The sequence below is a fragment of the Oreochromis niloticus genome, linkage group LG14 (genome assembly GCF_001858045.2).
Source record: "Oreochromis niloticus isolate F11D_XX linkage group LG14, O_niloticus_UMD_NMBU, whole genome shotgun sequence".
Taxonomy (NCBI): Eukaryota; Metazoa; Chordata; class Actinopteri; order Cichliformes; family Cichlidae; genus Oreochromis; species Oreochromis niloticus.
Genome location: NC_031979.2, coordinates 25,267,012 through 25,286,543, shown reverse-complemented (window position 1 = coordinate 25,286,543; position 19,532 = coordinate 25,267,012). Strand labels below are relative to the sequence as shown.

Below are 19,532 nucleotides of genomic sequence, written 5' to 3'. Positions count from 1 at the left end.
TAGACTTCTTTAAGTTGCTTGAAGACGTTTCACCTCTCATCCGAGAAGCTTCTTCAGTTCTAATAGACAAATGGTGGAGAGTCCCAGATTTAAACCCAGTGGGAGTATCCCCCCAAAGAGGGACAAAGGACCCCCTGATGATCCTCTACCTAATCACATGAGCCAAGGTGTGAAAACGGGTGTGGGTCACAATCAGCCAGGGTTTCGGGTGAGCTCATTGTGAAACCTAGCCCCACCCTATCATGTGATTTCCTAAGGTCAGATGGCTCAGGGTGTGAGTGGGTGTTAAGGCGTCTGGGAAGGGATCTCAAAACTGGATTATAGATGGCAGACAGTTGGTGTCGTAAGCCACCGCCTCTGTTCAAAGATGGTCGCTCACAGTGGACATAAATGGCTTCTTTCACTCCTCTTTCAAACCACCTGTCTTCTCTGTCCAGCGAGTAGATCATATGACAGCTACAGCGCGGCAGTTTCTGTTTTATTCCGGCGTTGCAGAGAGAGGTGCTCGAGTTATCTCCACCAGTGAGAGTATAGCGCCTCCGGTCCTGGGGGTTTGATTGCTGCATTCACCTCTCCGTGGCAAATCGCCCAAGCTTAATCGGAAGAGTGAAACGCCTTCCCAGCCGCTGTTGTGAGGGCTCCTCCTCGGTGGAGCCTGCTGTCTTGTCTTGTCTTATCTTGTCGTGAAACTGTTTTTAAGTAGGCTTACCTTTTTCTGGTTCGCCTGGTTTTATTTTAATTTATTCTGGATTGTTGCTTGTACCCTCGCCTCTGTGATCGGGCTGGAGCAATCCTCTGCCCGAGTGTCGTGCTGGGAACCTTAAACTGCCTCATTTGCCGGTCTCAGCCTGTGGTTAGCCAGACCGGCTTGTGGTTGAGGCCTGGACAATTACTACCAGCACGAGTTGTAGTTGACTCGTGGGGCGTAAGCCTTCCAGTGTGGTGTGTGTGTGTGTGCGCGTGTGTGACTTCTTTTATTAAAGTTATTAAAGTTGGTTTTAGTTTTTATGACATGTAGCGAGCCTGATGCTCAGTGTCCTTTTATTCTTTTAACGTATTGCTTTGTGTTTTATTTCAGTGAATGGAAGACGTGCCAGTGGCCCTGGGACCTCAGGTGGTGGGTCGTTTTCACACTTTCTTTTGTACAGCACCGGGTGGGCTGTAGTGATTTTCTTTTTTGTGATTTTCTTTTGGGTCCATGGCTGCTGGTAAGTCCAAGTTCCATGATTGTTTTATTGTACTTTTAGGACACTGTCAACAACGACGCTACATTGTGTTTTCTTAATATTTTACTCTTTATTTCTTTTGCTATAAATCAAACAGTTAATATTTGAGCCAACCTGCTTCTATGTGCATCCTTGAATCTGTGCGTCCTCTTTTTATTCCTTTTATTTATTTTTCTTAAATATATATTTCCTGGGGGTGAAATTCCTCTAGGTGGCGTTGTCATTTTATTACTATTTCTTTTATAACCCCGCCGACCACTTGGTCACACTGACTTTATAAACGCCCAATTAGGATAACCGCATGTTTTCAGTGCTTCCTTTACATGTGTAAATTGAGTCCTTTGTCATTTCTCCGCAACAGTTGCCCATAGCAGACCTCATCACAGCCACAGAAACCGCCATACAGATTAATAAATTATCACAGACAGAAGCAGAGCAAATCAGGATGAAAGTCTCAGCCACCCTCTCCAGTGCCATAGTCCCTCCGTCTAACCTCACAATACAAGAAAAGAAGGCTGTCGCTTCCCTGAGCAAAGACCACAACATCACTATATTACCAGCTGATAAGGGAAGATGCACCGTGGTCCTAAACACAAGGGATTACCACACAAAAATCACTACTCTCCTCAGTGACAACAATACCTACAAAGCCTTAAAGTGAGACCCCACAAGCAGCTACAAAAATAAATTTATAGCTTGCCTTCAAGACCTTGAAAAGGACAAAATCATTGACCGCCTTACATATCACCGCCTTTACCCAGGGGATGCCATACCCTGCATTTACAGACTTCCTAAGATCCACAAAGAAGGGGACCCACTCAGACCCATTGTCAGTAGCATAAACTCAGCCACTTATAACATTTTGAAACACCTTGCTACCATTCTAGCACCTCTTGTGGGGAACACCCCACATCACATCAAGAACTCCACCGACTTCACCGACAAGGTCCAGAAACTTACCCTGGATCCAGATGAAACCATGGTGTCCTTTGATGTAGTCTCTCTCTTCACTTGCATACCCACCACGGAGGCAGTGGAGACTGTCAGAAAATGACTACAAGAAGACAGCTCCTTGGAAGACAGGACCAACTTCACACCCGATCAGATTTGCACACTGTTAGACCTCTGCCTTACCACTACATATTTCAAATACAACGAGGGTTTCTACAGACAAAAACATGGCTGTGCCATGGGCTCCCCCGTGTCACCTATTGTAGCCAACCTTTACATGGACGAAGTGGAAAGAAAGGCTCTTGGCTTTTTTAAAGGGAGAGTACCCAGCCACTGGTACAGATATGTAGACGACACCTGGGTCAAAATCAAAACACAAGAAGTGGAATCCTTCACTGCTCACATTAACGCCGTGGATAAAAACATCAAGTTCACCAGGGAAGACACAAAGGATAACTGTTTGCCTTTCCTGGACTGTGCTGTGCACATTGAAGAGAATGGCAACCTCAACATTGAAGTTTACCGGAAGCCCACACACACGGACCAGTACCTCCTCTTTGATTCCCACCACCCTCTGGAACACAAACTTGAAGTAATTAGGACCCTACACCACCGGGCAGAACATGTTCCCTCTAAGCTTGAAGGGAAAAAGAAGGAACACACACATGTAAAGGAAGCACTGAAAACATGCGGTTATCCTAATTGGGTGTTTATAAAGTCAGCAAAGAGGCACAGAAAAGAAGATCAGACACCAGCAAGGGAGGATAAGAAAGACAGACGCAACAACGTCATCCCCTATGTAGCCAGTGTATCAGAGAAACTCAGGAGAGTTTTCTCCAAGCACGACATCCCAGTGCATTTCAGACCCAGCAACACACTCAGACAAAAACTGGTTCACCCGAAGGACAAAACTCCAAAACACAAACTTAAGTTAAAGGTCACTCTTTCGAGGATGCCAATGTTCACATTTTGGACAGAGAAGACAGATGGTTTGAAAGAGGAGTGAAAGAAGCCATTTATGTCCACTGTGAGCGACCATCTTTGAACAGAGGCGGTGGCTTACGACACCAACTGTCTGCCATCTATAATCCAGTTTTGAGATCCCTTCCCAGACGCCTTAACACCCACTCACACCCTGGGCCATCTGACCTTAGGAAATCACATGATAGGGTGGGGCTAGGCTTCACAATGAGCTCACCCGAAACCCTGGCTGATTGTGACCCACACCCGTTTTCACACCTTGGCTCATGTGATTAGGTAGAGGATCATCAGGGGGTCCTTTGTCCCTCTTTGGGGGGATACTCCCACTGGGTTTAAATTTGGGACTCTCCACCATTTGACTTTTAGAACTGAAGAAGCTTCTCGGATGAGAGGTGAAACGTCTTCAAGCAACTTAAAGAAGTCCAGACGCTTTTCTTTCCAAGCTCCTTAGACTACAATGACCTGGATGACTGAGAACCTTCACAGACAATCTAATCAAATCTAGAAAAATTCCCCTGTCGCCCCTGGAGGCGGACTATCCTTCAAGCTTAGGTCCTCTACCAGAGGCCTAGGAGCTTGAGGGTCTTGTGCAGTATCTTAGCTGTTTCTAGAACGACGCTCTTCTGCCCAGCAATGTCAGATGTTTTTCTTGGGATCTGCTGGCCAGGCCAGGTGCCCGTCAATGAGCCTTTTGAGCCTTCTGCACTTTGAATGGACCAATGAAGCGGGGAGCCAGTAAGCGGCTCTTTTTAGAGAACCGGCTCTTTCGGCTCCCAACCGGCTCTTCAGGTTGTTTTGTTCCTTTAATTAATTTATTATCAACAACAATTTAAAATAATGCACAAAAGGAATTACAAATGTAAAAAAAAAAGCGTGGTTTTATTTATGTATGTTTGTATATAACTATATACAGGGGCCCCTAGAGACAAAGCACATACAAACTCCAAAATACGTACAAACTCCAACAAACACGTACAAACTCCAAAACACATCCAAATTCCAAAACACGTAAAAATCCGAAGCACATACAAATTCCAAAGCACGTGAAACCTCCAAAACACATACAAACTCCAAAACACAATGGAAGTGCTCCAGGATGCTAGGGGCAGTGTTGAGCTTTTTTAGTGACACAACGAAGGGTAGTCTCGAGTTATTGGCGTTCTTTCTGCCCGTTAGTTTGGGGGTGGTAACCGCAGCTTAAACAGGATTTGGCTCCTAAGGCAGTACAGAACATTTGCCACATGTGGGAGGTAAACTGGGGGCCCTGGTCAGAAACAAACTCAGCCAGAATGTCATGTAATTTAAAAACATGCTTAACTAAAAGCTTGGTGTGGCGTGGGTGTGGTGTCTGGCCGGCTGCAGAGGAGGGGTGACGCAGTGAGCTCCCAGGGGGGCGCAGGGGCGGGGTGAACAGGTGTGCTGGGATGTGAATGTGATTGTGACTCTTTATATGTTCACAGTTCGGAGAGGAAGGAGAGCAGACGTTACAGCGGAGCTGGAGTGTCTGTGTCCCATTGTAAATCCACAGTTAACCTAATGTCAAAATAAAGAAGTTCTGTCACCACGTCCGTGTCTTGTATGTGTGTAAAGGGTCCAACTTCACACTTGGCAATCTCGGACCCTGTGGGCAATTTTTCCAAGGGATTGAAATGGGCGGCTTTGGATAAATGGTCTATGATAATGAGTATGACTATATCTTTCCTGAAAAAAATGGGAGACCTGTGACAAAGCCTCATGTGATGTGCGATCACGGGCGATGTGGACCAGATAGAACCAGTCCCCGGAAGGAGCACCCTCCAGTACCCCACCCAGGGACTCCAAGAAGGCTGGGTACTCTGAACTGTCGCTCGGCGCATAAGCACAGACGACGGTCAGGACCCGTTCCCTGACCCAAAGGCGAAGGGAACAAACCCTCTCGTCCAGTGGGAGAAACCAACATACCAGCAGCAAGCCGAGGGGATACCAAGATACCCACCCCAGCCCGACGCCTCTCACCAAGGGCAACTCCAGACTGAGACAGAGTCCAGCCCCTCTCCAGGAGAAAGTTCAAACTTACGATCACAGAGGAGATCATGTACGAGATGTCCCTTACCAGTGAGAGAGCAGACGTTTAATAGACCAAAGTTGATGCTGGAGTTACCATGCCTGACAGTAGGCTTAGTTGATCTAGCCAGGTGGGCCAGCACATTGTGGTCGACAGCCTGGTCAGTCTTGCGGGGAGGAAGACGAGTTTTTAACCAGATGGACAATATTGAATTAGTGTTACTGATGTTGAAATTCCGCCGAAGCCCTCAGTGGATATACCTGCGGCGGGGCTTGAAGGTGATGTCCGGATAGAAGTATAGAGCCACAGGTGGAGAGACAGCCAGGCAAAAACGGAGCCGCAAAAGATCCGTAGCAGAGTACTGGAGAAGAGCTGTCGTCGGGTGATGAATGATGGATAAAAAAACCCAGGTGAGCACGAGCCACACCAACACCCTGTGGATCCACATCTTAATCAGGGCCGAGCACTGAACACAAACGGAGGGACCGAACAGCCAGCTGACAGCTGCAGCGCAAGCAATAAAAACCCGCAAATATTGCGAAAACAAGTCAAAAAAGGGTTGCGCCTTAGATACTCGGTTGCACGTTAGATACTCGATTCAAATTGTCGTCAGCAACTGAAAAATTATAATAAAAGTAAAAATAATAACCGGTGAGCAGCGGCAGCCAAGCGCGCCAGCGTTCACCCGACCGGAAGAGTAAAAAAATTATCCCAGCAGGAAACCTGATCATGGGCAGGGTGTAGGTGTTGATAGCCCGGATGTTGTTCTTACCGTTCAACTGACTCCTCAGAAATGGCCTGACCCTCTACAGCTACTTGGTGGTTGCAGTTTTTCTAGCAGTTGTGGGTGGTTTCCATTTGCCTCTGGGCAGATACTTGTAGCTGTCCTGTGGCTAATGATTGTTTCATTCCATAGTTGGTATCCATAGCCAGTCTTGTTAGTGATCTCACTGAGGGGGGTTTAGGCCTATGCAGAACAGCAGTGGGGACAGAGCATCTCCTTGGTAGATCCTGCACTTGATGGTGAAATTGGTCTCTAGTTTTGTACGCCACGTCCCAATTGAGTTCCTGATTCAGGCTCTCATGGTCCTGTTGATCTTGTACAGTTCTAGGCAAACCAGGATCCAGTTGTGGTGCATTGCGTCATAGGCCTTTTTGTAATCAATCCAGACAGGTTCCACACAAATCCCAATTAAAGTTGAACAGAACAAAAGTGAAATTGAAAAAAAAAACACAATTCCATGGATTACATGGCCGCCTTTTCCTGTTTCAAATGTTAGGCTATGCCCTCTCTATTTTTGGTAATTCCACACCGGTGGAAACCCAAACAACTACTTGCGTCCGCATAAAGAAGTGAAGAAATTTTTTTAAATTATTACTCAAAAAAGTATTTAACATGAAGTCAATAGTGTTACAGGCATAGCCCTAAAAACTGTAGCCTAATGGGCATTGTATTCCGTGCTGCAGGGAGAATGGACTGCCATACCCGTTATGTGTCTGTGAGCGTGAGTGAGGGAGAAAAAGGAGAGTTGAAAAGTACGAGTTATCACCGACCAGAAACGGGAGATGGAAACATATATGTAATAATACAAAAAATGTAATAATAACAACAGCAGCCAAAAAGAGTGCCTGACGAGCCCAGTTGTAAACAAGCTGTCAAGACTCGACTGTATACTGTGTGCGTGTTATTCAAAAGAATAATTTCTGTTGGAGCAGTCTATAAAAGCCTCTCTCTGTCTCTCACTAGCAAAGTTGACCCAGATAACAAAATAAAGCTAGTTTATTCTCTGGCTAATACGTCAGAACCCGACGTATTAGCCAGAGGTCCCTTTACTACAGTTCGGAGCCACGGACCTGTTTTATACGCATGGAATAGTTTTCTACACAAGATCGCTGCAAAAAGTTCAGCCTTACCTAATGTCCACCCTACTGTTACTCATTTTATATTAAGATTTAAAAATGTAGTTGGTATTTGTATGGCAACTAGCCTTCAGTAATAGTAATAAATCACACATCAATAGTACATTCATACATTTTTTTTCTTTAGAAACGAAATCAACAGAGACATGATTTTTTTTCATATATTTCAAACCCTCGCAAATGCAATCAGGCAAATAACAATAAATAATAGTAATACAAAGAATAACAAGTACAACAACAATTACAACAATAATTTAATCATTAATGTAACAATTTAATTCTTGAAACACTTCTACAAAGCCAACATTTCAATATACTGGTTCTTCTTCAGGGAGGAAGCAATCCAGTATATGCTATGGTTAAAAAAAGCAAGAAGGCAAATACAAAGCAACAGTAACTTAAAAAGAGTGCATTCATTTGAGTTAAGACTGCTTAAAACTGATACCTTGTGACTTTGCCAAGCCACGACCCATTATTTCCTTTTTTGTGTTTCTCTCTGGTTTCAGCAGGATTATGCAACATTTGGGTCCAAACAGGGCCACCAATAGGCCAAAACTTGAGGCCAAGATGGCAAATACCTCTACTGCATCTGCATATTTACCTGGAGAGTTGATATAAGCAGGAACAAAAGCCACCCACACGGCACAGAAGATCAGCATGCTGAAAGTGATTAGTTTGGCCTCATTGAAGTTGTCTGGAAGATTCCTGGCTAGAAATGCTAGCAGAAAGCTAAGGATAGCCAGTACACCAATATAACCCAGTAACACTGCAAAGCCAATTGTAGACCCAACTACACACTCAAAAACTATTTTGTCATTGTAGTACTGAGTGTTTTTATAAGGAACTGGTGAGGAGGATATCAGCCAAGCAGCACATATAGCTGCTTGGATTGAAGTAAGAACCAATACTGTCCCTCTCTGCTGAACAGCACCAAACCACTTAATATTGGCTCCCCCCCCTGGCTTTGAGGCTTTGAACACAGCCACAACAACCATTGTTTTCACCAGAATGCATGAGACACAAAGCACAAAGCTGATCCCAAATGCTGCATGTCTCAGTTGACATGTCCATAGCCTTGGTCGTCCGATGAATAGCAGTGAACACAGGAAGCATAGTTTCAGTGACACTAAAAGCAGGAAGCTCAATTCTGAATTGTTGGCACGGACGATAGGTGTGCTGCGATAATGAGTGAAGATCCCCAAGACCACAGCACAGATAAATGTACCCAGCAATGAAGCAGTTGTCAAGCAGATACCCAGAGGTTCATGGTAGGAGAGGAACTCTGTTTTCTTAGGAACACAGCGATCACGTTGAGGGCTTGACCAGAAGTCTTCGGGACAACTGGTGCACTCCAAAGAATCTAGTATAAAGTGGAAGATTTTTTTTTTTTGTATTTTCACCATTTATCCTAGTGAACCAACTGCTTTTATCAGAAAATTTTTATTATACCAACCTGTTTCATTGCTGAACTTTCCTTCAGAACAACGCACACAGTCGAAACAGCACGCAGGTTGTCCATTTTTTCTAGCCATGCGAGTACCTGGGGGACAGCTTACACTGCACACTGACTGCACTGGCTGTAAGGTTAGTTATACCACATATATTGTACATAACATTATTGTATTGTACTGTGTCGTACAGAACTATATCCAAAACAACAATAAACAGAAGTAACCTGTTTAGAGTTAGAGTTCCAGAAGATTTTGTCTTCATCAAGTCTGAGTTCTTCACCTTTCAAGGCTGTCTTCTTAACCACGCCTACATTCTGAACCTTCGTACTTCCATCTGGTAGCCATTGCCAATTCATGATATCATATATTGGCAAGGCATCACCATTTTCATCAAATGACACTTCATCTCCAAATGGAGTAGTGAAGTGAACTTTTTCCAAATAATGCATCAACTAAAAAAAATAAGATCAAGAGGTTAATATTGAAAGGGACGTGAAAAGGAGACTTGATTATAGACTCATCTGATCATTCTTAATTCTCAACTGATTTTATTACAGCAACTAAGGGTATTTTAGTTTGGCATTGCAACTTCTGGAATAACAGAATTTGCAACAATGTTAATTTCAGTGAACTGAAATAAAAAACAATCTTTAATCACCACAAGGTCTAGTCAAATGTGCAGTTTTTCATTTTTATTTTGCAAATAACTTTGCTCATCTCACACATCTAAAATAACTATCTTCTAATGACAATGTTAATAAAATCTTGTCTTTCTAAAATCTGTCTATAACACCAATTACCCATGTGAAAAAGAAGTTCACAGGAACACTCTTACTATTTCCATAGGAATTAAAAGGTAAGTAGCAGAAAGGTATTGCTACTCACATGTACTTTATTAACTGATCATCAGCAAGTGTGACCACCTCTATAAAAATAGAAGATTCAGGAGTTTGCTGTTCTAGAGCATTCACGTGTGTTAACACAATGCCAAATTCTTCCCAGGAGAGTGTGTCCCAGCAAGGTTGCCTGAAAGTCAGACTATGCACTGCTTACAGAATTTACAAAAACCCAAGATCTACATTATACATTCTACAAGATTAAATTATCATGTTAAATGTGTATGTTTGTGACAGTACAATTAGAAGAAAACTAAAGTGTTGCAATGGGCAAAGTGCTGTACATAAACACATACCCACAAAATCAAAATAACTAAAGCAATGTTGTAAACAAAAAAAGAGCCAGTCGTCTGCAACAATGTGAGAAATTGATAAATCATACAGAAATTGATTGTCCCAAGTTAATGCTACTAAAGGTGGTTCTCCAAGCTATTGAATCAAAACAGAGAGGGCTTACTTGTGGTTCCCAGAGTATTTAAAAGTAGGATGGGAGGCAGAGCCTTCAGCTTTCAGATCCATCTTCTGTGGAACCAGCTTCTGAATTGGATTCAGGAGATAGACAGACACAATCTCTACTTTTAAAATTAGGCTTAAAACTTTCCTTTTTTGCTAAAGCATATAGAGGGCTGGATCAGGTCACCCTGAATCCTCCTGTAGTTATGCTGCAATAGGTCCAGGCTGGTGGGGGATTCCCATAATGCAATGAGTGTTTCTTCTTCAGTCACTTTTCTCGCTCACTATGTGTTAGTAGACCTCTCTGCGTTGAATCATACTTGTTATTAATCTCTGGCTCTCTTCCACAGCATGTCTTTCGTCCTGTCTTTCTTCTCTCTCCCCAACCCGTTGCGGCAGATGGCCACCCCTTGCTGAGCCTGGTTCTGCTGGAGGTTTCTTCCTATTAAAAGAGAGTTTTTCCTTCCCACTGTCACCAAAGTGCTTGCTCATATGGGGTCATATGATTGTTGGGTTTTTCTCTGTATGTATTATTGTAGGGTCTACCTTAATATATAAAGGGCCATGAGGCGACTGTTGTTGTGATTTGACGCTATATAGATAAAACTGAACTGAACTGAATCGAATTGAAAGAGTGCATTTAGTTTTTCACAGTACTGTATAACGTCCCATTTAAACATTCTTTTTCACATGAGTGTAGTACCTGAATTTTAAAACAATAAAAATAAATGTTAGTGTGTTAACTAATACCACACCTGCCATGGCTCTAATTTTTGCAAAGTAGCACAGCTGTGCCCACTGAAAGGCCCCCTCCCAGGTGCACAGTGTAGCATGTCATCAAGGGCATATGCAAGAGCATACACAGCCTTGTAAATATTATACTCAGGCCTGAGGTTAGAAACATCCAAAAACTCAGTCTCCACATTTGCTAGTTCTTCTTGTCCAGTGCAGAGTGCTCCCCCACCTTGTAACCAACCTGATGGAGGTGGAGCAAATCTACACTGAAAGGTATATTCCCAAAACTGTCTTACCTGAAAAATATTTCAAACAGTATTAAAAAAGATATTTTCATTTTTTTAAATTTTGTGAGTACAAGTGTATTTTAAAGTTACAATCTTACCATGCTATTTCCATTGTTATTGCTGTCATAAATGTCAGGACGAATTTTCATTAGAAAATCCCTGAGCCCTGGTATTTCTCCTCGACGAATGGCAATGCCCAGAGTGCCACTCAGATATGGCATGTGGTGGGTTGTTTGGAGTACAGCTGCTGTTGTCCAGGCCTCACTAGCCATCCACTGCACCCCTGTTACATTCTGCTTTATCACCTATTTAGAAATATAAGGAACAAATAGAATCTGTACATAGTCTAGGATTGAATCATTACAAACCATGAAATCATTACATACAGGGATGGAAATTGAGATCCCAGTAGTAGTAGGAAATGTTGGTTTACTTGCTATGCATTATGCTTATTGGTTCTTTTTTGCACATGTGCAACAATCAGCTGATTTCGTTTAAGGTCATTTTACAGAGAAATGCAAAAGTAATGTAGCTAGTAGTATAAAGAATTACTTACTCCTGAGAGTAATTAAGTAGCATACTGCATTACTTTAAGAAAAGTGTGCTGGAAAATATGTGTAATAAATTACTTTTTTGACTAATAACCCCATCACTGATCACAACATAGAATGGAAATACCTCCAACATCCATAAATATTTGACCACACAGCATGCAATTCATTTGCATGAATATAATGTCTGTAATATAATTTACATCCTTAGTTACTAAGTACGAGGCAGCTGATGAATACAATTTGATTTAGATAGATAAATAGATAGATCTAGATATACCTCCTCCATTAGTTGAATCATGTGGATTTGATGTGCAAAGACAATTACCACACGTGCTGTGGACTTCTTCATCACCTCGACAATCCTCCTTAATTCAGCTGAGTTTTCACCCCAGGGCAAAATCTCTGAGTAGGCTAGACAACTTCCACCAGACTGAGCCAACGCTTGTCGAAATGATCTCGCGACATGGACTCCATAATCATCATCACTTACCAGCAGACCAGCCCACGTCCACCCAAAGTGTTTTAGAATTAGAATCATTGCATGAACCTACATAAATACCAGTGAAATTCTTAGTTTAGGCTTGAATTATATTTCAGTGCAAACAATAGAATTATATCATCACAGTTTTTCTTTCTAATCAATTTGCACAGTATGTAATCCAGAAAAAAATTAAAAATTGAAAAAAAATATAAATAAACAGCGTTTTTTATTTCGGGGTAACTTACATCAATTCACTTTCTGTGAAATACATTTGCTCTTTGTAGAAGAAAGTTTTACCTGAAAGGCATCACTTGGAATGGTTCTAAAGAAAGACGGAAACTTATGACGGTCACTTAGACAAGAGCATGTTGCAAAATAGCTCACCTATCAAAAAACACAGTTGAAATCAAAACAGATTGATGCTGACAAGCTGGAACTAATATACAATGTATATTTCCTATTCTTTCATTTTGTCATTTCTCACCCTAGTGAGAAAAATTAACTCTAATACAGCATGCCAAAAGCACATGTAAAATGCAGGACAGGAAACTTACAATTGGCATTTTAAATAAACCTATTACATCAGAGGTTGCAATAGAAAATGTTGAGAAGGAATCACCCACGATCCCCACAACTGGAGGGGTCCCCAAACAGTTCTCGTGAAGCAGAAACTTTTCCTCCTGACCACTGACTAATGATAATGCAGCACTGAATCCAATTACAAGTGTGGCACAGTTGTCATAAAGACTGTATCCAAGAGTCACATTAGGTAGCAGATTGGAGTTTTTGTTGATTTCATCAATAGCAAAGGCCATTGTCATGGCATGCCTGAATCCAGGAGGGTCAAACCTTGTAAAAAAAACCCGAAAAAAACCTCAAAAACGTAAATGTTGAAAAGTAACATAAAGTATAAAAATCTGCACCAATGTATGCTTTCATGAATTGGTGCATTTAATGCATGAATATAGTACTTACCCTTGGCAACTCAACATGTTTGGCTCTGAGGTAAACGTTAGCTCAGGGAAAACAGAGGTGTAGTGAACTTCAAACAGCCCCCCCAAAATCACATCTCCAGGTTTGTGCATCCCATTAAGATAAAACTGTCTCCTTAACTTGCAGGCTGAGAAAAGAGACTCCGAGAGGAAAAAGTAGGAAGAGAAGTAAATCATGATCACATAGAAATACAAGAACTTTAGTATGTCAAAAAATGGCCCCATAATGACTCCTTCTCTTTACACCACTTTTCTTATCTTAATGAATGCTTACCTCATTTTATATCTCTTCTGGTTTCTTTTTCATTGTAGTATAGCACCACCCACATGCATATTTTATGACAGGACATCCACTTTCTAGGTACAGATTAGCTCTTTAGATAAAGAATACCCTAATGACAATTTCAACTCCTGGACAACTTCCAGATTATGCAAGATTTAGTGCAAGTAAAGTAGAGTAGTAAAGCAAGTAGTAGAATCAATAAATTATGGATTACTAATTTAATATATTTTCTGCTGCTACCCCCACAGCCTGGCCCCAGATGGATGGATGGATATTTTCATTATTTTTGTAGAGAAGATATAGTTGGTATTTTTGTAAAAAACAACAGCAACAACAACAAAAAAAAACAACTAAAAGCCATATTAGCGCTGTCAAAATCAACATGTTAACGCAGATTAATCAGCGATAAAAACAAAAACAAAAAACGCAATTAACGCATCTGGAGTGCAGAATGACCCAAAATCCCTGAAATGTTTCTGTCAACGCATTTCGGGCAGTTTGTCCAAGTAGAGTTACCTTCGCACATGTACAAATGGGCAGTAGGTCTGGTAGTGATGGGCAGTTGAACCAATCAACTCAATTTGGAAGATGATAAATGCACATTGGCCCTGTCAATGGGAAATTTGAATATTAAAAAAATAACAAAACTGAAGAGTTGATCAACATAAAGTCTTATGCACAAGTACAAGAAGGAATTTTCTTTTCACCGAAGCACTTCCACTTTAAAATATCACATTGACGCGATGCATACGTTAGCTGGGGATGCTGCTAGCACATTGGCTAACGCATCACTCATCTTGCGACAAACCACTCACAGAGTATCGGGGGCTCAGTACGTCTACCTCGGACATATTGACTGACACAATTGCCAATGGATTGCAACAAACTGCAGAGCTATTAATATCGTTGAGAATACATGGTTTACATAGCTTTGGTTCTTATTACTATTATTTATTACTTTATTACTGTATTACTATTTATATTTCATTCCTGCACAGTTGGTGTGGAGAATCCATAATTTCGCTGTATATGTACAATGACACAAAGTGCTGTTCCATTCTATTTTATTCTGTTCTTTTTCACAGGAAAACTACTGCCTATAAAAAGATTATCAAAAACATAGAAGAAAATTGGCAATGTAAATAAATCAAGTTTCTTTACTTACATGTCTACCTTTTTATTTTTAGTACCGTTAACACTATGGAGACCAAGACTCATGTAGACATGTATCTTGTTCATTTTATGTTAAGCTTATTCTGTACAGCTGGCTCCGAAGTCAGTGACCACTCAGAGAAATCTAAGGAATATTGGCCCTCATACATGCCTGTGGAACCTAAATCTCCAGTTTAATCACCCATTCTTGCTGATGTTTGCTGCCATGTTTTTTCTTTACTTTTGTTATATAGCAACAACAACACTGGTCAGAGCACCTTAACTTGTGATTGTGATTCCAGTTAAAGTAAGAGCAATTCTATCTGAGGAAATACTGGCTGACACTGAAGAGAAAAAGTCTTTTTAACCAGAAGTGGAAAAAACAGCAGACATTATAATAGAAACAGTGATGATTATGGTTTCATTTTTGGTGTATATATTAGTAGTAGACTTTTTCTTTTAAGGATTTGGTATTTTATGATATGTTTTTGTGATTAGGCTATATTTCAAATGTCTTTAGTTTAGAATATTAAAGTAATAACAGATGAAGTGCTCATATTTTGTTTAATCATGATGTCCACTAGGTGGTAGTAGCAGAGTGAGACTTTACAATTGTAGCTTCTTTTAATATTTCTTAGTAGATTGTCAGTATTCTTTTCCCAAACACTGGATGTATTGAAAATTAAATGAAGACATATTGAATCATAAGATGATTTTAGGATATCACCAGGGCTTGTCAGGGATAAAGTTTTTTTTTAATCCAGTTAAACTCATATTATCTGTTAACGCTGTGTATAATATACACTCATGTTTAGAGTAATGAATGACCTTTCAGAGACTTAATCAAAGACCACTGCCCAAGGTCATGTCGTCTAGAACAGAGAACAGAGCCCTCTGTCTAAAACCCTATATAAATACCACTTACACACATACCTGACATCAGGGAGAGATGGCAGTCTCAGTTCTTTTAATTGGTCTGGTATCTGCTTTGTGTTTGTTTCAGCTGAACTCAGTTTTTGCCTTGGGTGTGTCTCTGGATAGTCTGAATCAAAGGAGTAGCTTTGCAGCTGCTTGGGCTGGTACTGAACCTTCATCTGAGAAATGTAAGCTGCAGGGTAGCACTCATCGACCGGCATTCTCAATGGATGGGGACTTCATTATTGGGGGTGCTTTCTCTCTTCACTCCTACACGCAAACAGTGAGCCATGATTATACCATCATGCCTGAGCCATTAAGATGCAAAGGGAGGTCAGTATGGAAAAAATTATGAACATGTTGCATGTATTGTAATAATTTTTACTCTTTGTTATCTGTATGAAATTTCATCTTACCAAAGTCTATGTAGCCTAAAATTTTAACAGTGAGTTGACTGTCTGTCTGCAGCATAAATGCCGATGAGCTGCAGTTGTTACATGCAATGGTCTTTGCCATAGAAGAGATTAACAACAGTACAGAGCTGCTGCCCGGAATCAGGCTTGGGTATCAGATCTATGACTCATGTGCATCAGTTTCCATGACAGTGCATTTGGCATTTCAGTTTTTGAATAGCTTGGACCTTGTGTTTCACACTGGCAAAACCTGCTCCCAGTCAGGTATGGTGATGGCTGTTGTTGGTGAGTCTGGGTCTACGCCATCCATCAGCATGTCACGAATCATCAGTCCCTTTAACATTCCTCAAGTAAATACTTAAAGTTTTTGTCAAACTAGGCATTTAAAATATTCATGCACATATGCAGTTCTTATAGGATTACCTTGTCTTCTTTTGTTTTAGGTAAGCCCCTCTGCCACATGTACATGCTTGTCTGACAAGCAGCAGTACCCAGGTTTTTTGAGAACAATTCCTAGTGACCAGTTTCAAGCTGCTGCTCTAGCCAAGTTGATAAAACAGTTTGGCTGGACTTGGATAGGTGCTGTACGATCAGATTCGGATTATGGAAATAACGGCATCGCATCTTTTCTAGAAGCAGCAAAGAAAGAGGGGATCTGTGTGGAATACTCTTTATCTTTCTATCGGACAAACCCACATAGCAGGATACAGAAAGTGGCAGATGTTATCCGCAGGTTTCTATATGACATATGTGGAATTTAGTTTCATTTATTTAATGTAATCTTTCATGATGTTTTGAGACGGTCAAAAAAAAAAATTTTGTCTCTCAAGGTCAAAGGCTGTAGTTGTTGTGGCATTTGCATCTTCTGGAGACATGAAGATCCTGTTTGAGGAGTTATCACGTGAGCCTTTCCCACCTCGACAGTGGATAGGCAGTGAATCATGGGTGACCAACCCAGGATTAAGGAAGTACAGTTTTCTCGCTGGGGCCATTGGATTTGGAATTCAGAAATCTGTAATCCCAGGTTTCAGAAACTTCCTGTTGAATCTCTCTTTTGCTCAAGTGGCTGTATCACCATTGCTTACTGAGTTCTGGGAGGATTCCTTCAACTGCACAATAAAAGAAAGTGAGAAACATTTTTTTTTTATATTTCTTGGTTGTTAGAGTTTCTTGTAAAATGTCTGGTCTTAAAAAGTCCAGATGTGTTCTTTTTTGTAATCTAAGCAATTTCAAATCCAACATAATCAAAAAGGTCCATTACTGCAAAAAATCTTAACCTACATGACCTATATAACCTTTAGGTCAAGTTTAGACAGTCAGTTGACACTATTACTGTGGCCCCTTTTCTCAAAAGTGACTCTTTGTTTGTTGAGTGATATGTTCAAAGATATGATGTTAAATGCATGAATTAAATTGTCTGTCATTGTTGGTGCCCTTTTTTATTTTTAGGTGATTCTGCAGGAAAGAAAGTATGTAATGGAACTGAAGATATAAAGACTCTCCAAACCCCGTACACTGATACATCTCAGCTTAGAATTAGTAACATGGTGTACAAGGCTGTGTATGCAATTGCACATGCCTTTCATAATGCATTATGTCAGGGAAGAAATGTCACAGCTCAGTGTGACAAACTAACCAAATTACAGTCCGAGCAGGTCAGTAAAAATGAATCAGTCATTGCAAACATGTTTCACTGTCTCTGAGAAACCTTAAGTGAAATATTACTTTTAGTTGTTCGAACATTGTTTTATTTTTTCTTTCCCCTCCCTTTATGTCTCAATTCATCCTTACAGATTCTAACTGAGCTGAAGAAAGTAAATTTTTCCCGAAATGGATATGATGTGTCATTCGATACTAATGGGGATCCTGTTGCTATTTATGAGCTGGTTAACTGGCAGAAAACTAAGGCTGGCATAACTGACATAGTGACTGTAGGGCTGTATGATGCATCACTGCCAGACGGCCAGGAGTTCCAGATTAACAAAAACATAATCTGGATGGAGGGCAGCACGAAAGTAAAAAGTCAAAGAACAAATTAATCTTTTCAGCTTTACAGCAAACATTTACATATGTTACGCTGCCTTTATATATTACACAGGTGCCAGTGTCAGTGTGCAGTGGGAGTTGTCCTCCAGGAACTCGTAAAGTGCTGCAAAAAGGAAAACCCATTTGCTGCTATGACTGTACTGCATGTCCTGAGGGAGAGATTAGTAATACTACAGGTAAAGTAAAATGTTCGTCCGTGCATGTAAAATATTCTTATGATGCAAATCTGCAACATCGAATATATTACAACACAGGTGTTGAACTCCAGGCCTCGAGGGCCGGTGTCCTGCAGGTTTTGGATGTGACCTTGATCCAACACAGCTGATTCAAATGGCTAAATTACCTCCTCAACATGTCTTGTAGTTCTCCAGAGGCCTGGTAATGAACTACTCATTTAATTCAGGTGTGTTCACCCAGGGTGTTATCTAAAACCTGCAGGACACTGGCCCTCGAGGCCTGGACTTCGACACCCCTGCATTACAAGAATACATTTGTAATCTATAACACCAGTATTACAAGAAGCACTTTAACTCTTTTTTCTCCCATTCAGATTCTGCTGATTGTTTACCCTGCCACATGGAATTCCAGCCTAATGCAAAGAGAGACACTTGTATCCCTAAACCTATAGAGTTTCTTTCATTTCAAGACATCCTAGGAATCATCCTGGCTACATTCTCAGTTCTTGGTGCTTGTCTGACTATTATCACGACTGCAATATTCTTACGTCACAGGACATCTCCAATTGTCCGAGCCAACAACTCTGAGCTGAGCTTCCTGCTGCTCATCTCACTGACTCTGTGTTTCTTATGTTCAATAACTTTCATTGGAGCACCATCTGAGTGGTCCTGCATGCTGCGTCACACTGCATTTGGGATCACCTTTGTGCTCTGTATCTCCTGTGTACTTGGGAAAACTATAGTGGTTCTAATGGCTTTTAAAGCGACACTTCCAGGTAGTAATGTGATGAAATGGTTTGGTCCTCCACAACAAAGAATGACTGTTGTGTCTTTCACCTTTATTCAAGTTTTAATATGTACTATTTGGTTGGTAATGAGCCCTCCATTCCCAATAAAAAATCTAACCGCATATAAGGAGAAAATCATCCTGGAATGTGCATTAGGCTCTGCTGTTGGCTTCTGGGCTGTGCTTGGTTATATAGGCCTGCTTGCTTCCTTTTGCTTTGTTTTAGCTGTTTTAGCCCGCAAATTACCTGATAATTTCAATGAAGCCAAACTTATCACCTTCAGCATGCTGATATTTTGTGCAGTGTGGATCACTTTTATCCCAGCATATGTCAGCTCTCCTGGGAAATTTACTGTGGTTGTGGAAATTTTTGCCATTCTGGCCTCCAGCTTTGGGCTAGTTTTTTGTATATTTGCTCCAAAATGTTTTATCATGTTATTTAAACCTGAGAAGAACACCAAGAAACATGTGCTGAGCAAAAATTAATCATAGTTTAGTGGTTTAGAAATTGTTAATGTTGCAATTCTAAGTGGAAATTGCATGTCATTCTAAATCAGTTTCTGGATACTGACTACACATAATAGACAACTGTCTAACTACACACATGCACCTACACACACACATACAAACTTCTGGTATTTTCTCTTAACAGGGTCTCTCACATGGTATTTATCATCAATACTTTCATTATTGTTTGCTATTATTACTGCTATCCATATCATTATTATTATTATTATTATTTGTTACTTGTTTTTTGTTGTTGTCTTTTTTGGCCAGAGCAATATAATA

The 19,532-nt window shown here is 40.9% G+C and overlaps 2 protein-coding genes across 2 annotated transcripts; one reads left to right on the top strand and one right to left on the bottom strand.

The window, feature by feature from the left end:
- Positions 1-5,449: 5,449 nt before the first annotated feature.
- Positions 5,450-13,255, bottom strand: LOC100709633 (extracellular calcium-sensing receptor-like). The gene is made up of 10 exons (XM_003455101.5): positions 12,955-13,255; positions 12,534-12,828; positions 12,277-12,363; positions 11,776-12,045; positions 11,043-11,249; positions 10,678-10,953; positions 8,798-9,025; positions 8,576-8,699; positions 7,568-8,482; positions 5,450-5,706 (listed from the first exon to the last, which is right to left on the bottom strand). Exons 1-10 carry the CDS (start codon positions 13,194-13,196, stop codon positions 5,450-5,452), a joined length of 2,901 nt encoding a protein of 966 aa, XP_003455149.5. The 5' UTR covers positions 13,197-13,255.
- Positions 13,256-15,308: 2,053 nt separating this feature from the next.
- Positions 15,309-19,229, top strand: LOC100709906 (extracellular calcium-sensing receptor-like). Its single transcript, XM_019367246.2, has 9 exons — positions 15,309-15,509; positions 15,606-15,654; positions 15,790-16,084; positions 16,178-16,467; positions 16,565-16,860; positions 17,184-17,389; positions 17,528-17,749; positions 17,833-17,956; positions 18,331-19,229. The coding sequence occupies exons 1-9, from the start codon at positions 15,356-15,358 to the stop codon at positions 19,227-19,229; spliced, it is 2,535 nt and encodes an 844-aa protein (XP_019222791.2). The 5' UTR covers positions 15,309-15,355.
- The last annotated feature ends 303 nt before the right edge of the window (positions 19,230-19,532 follow it).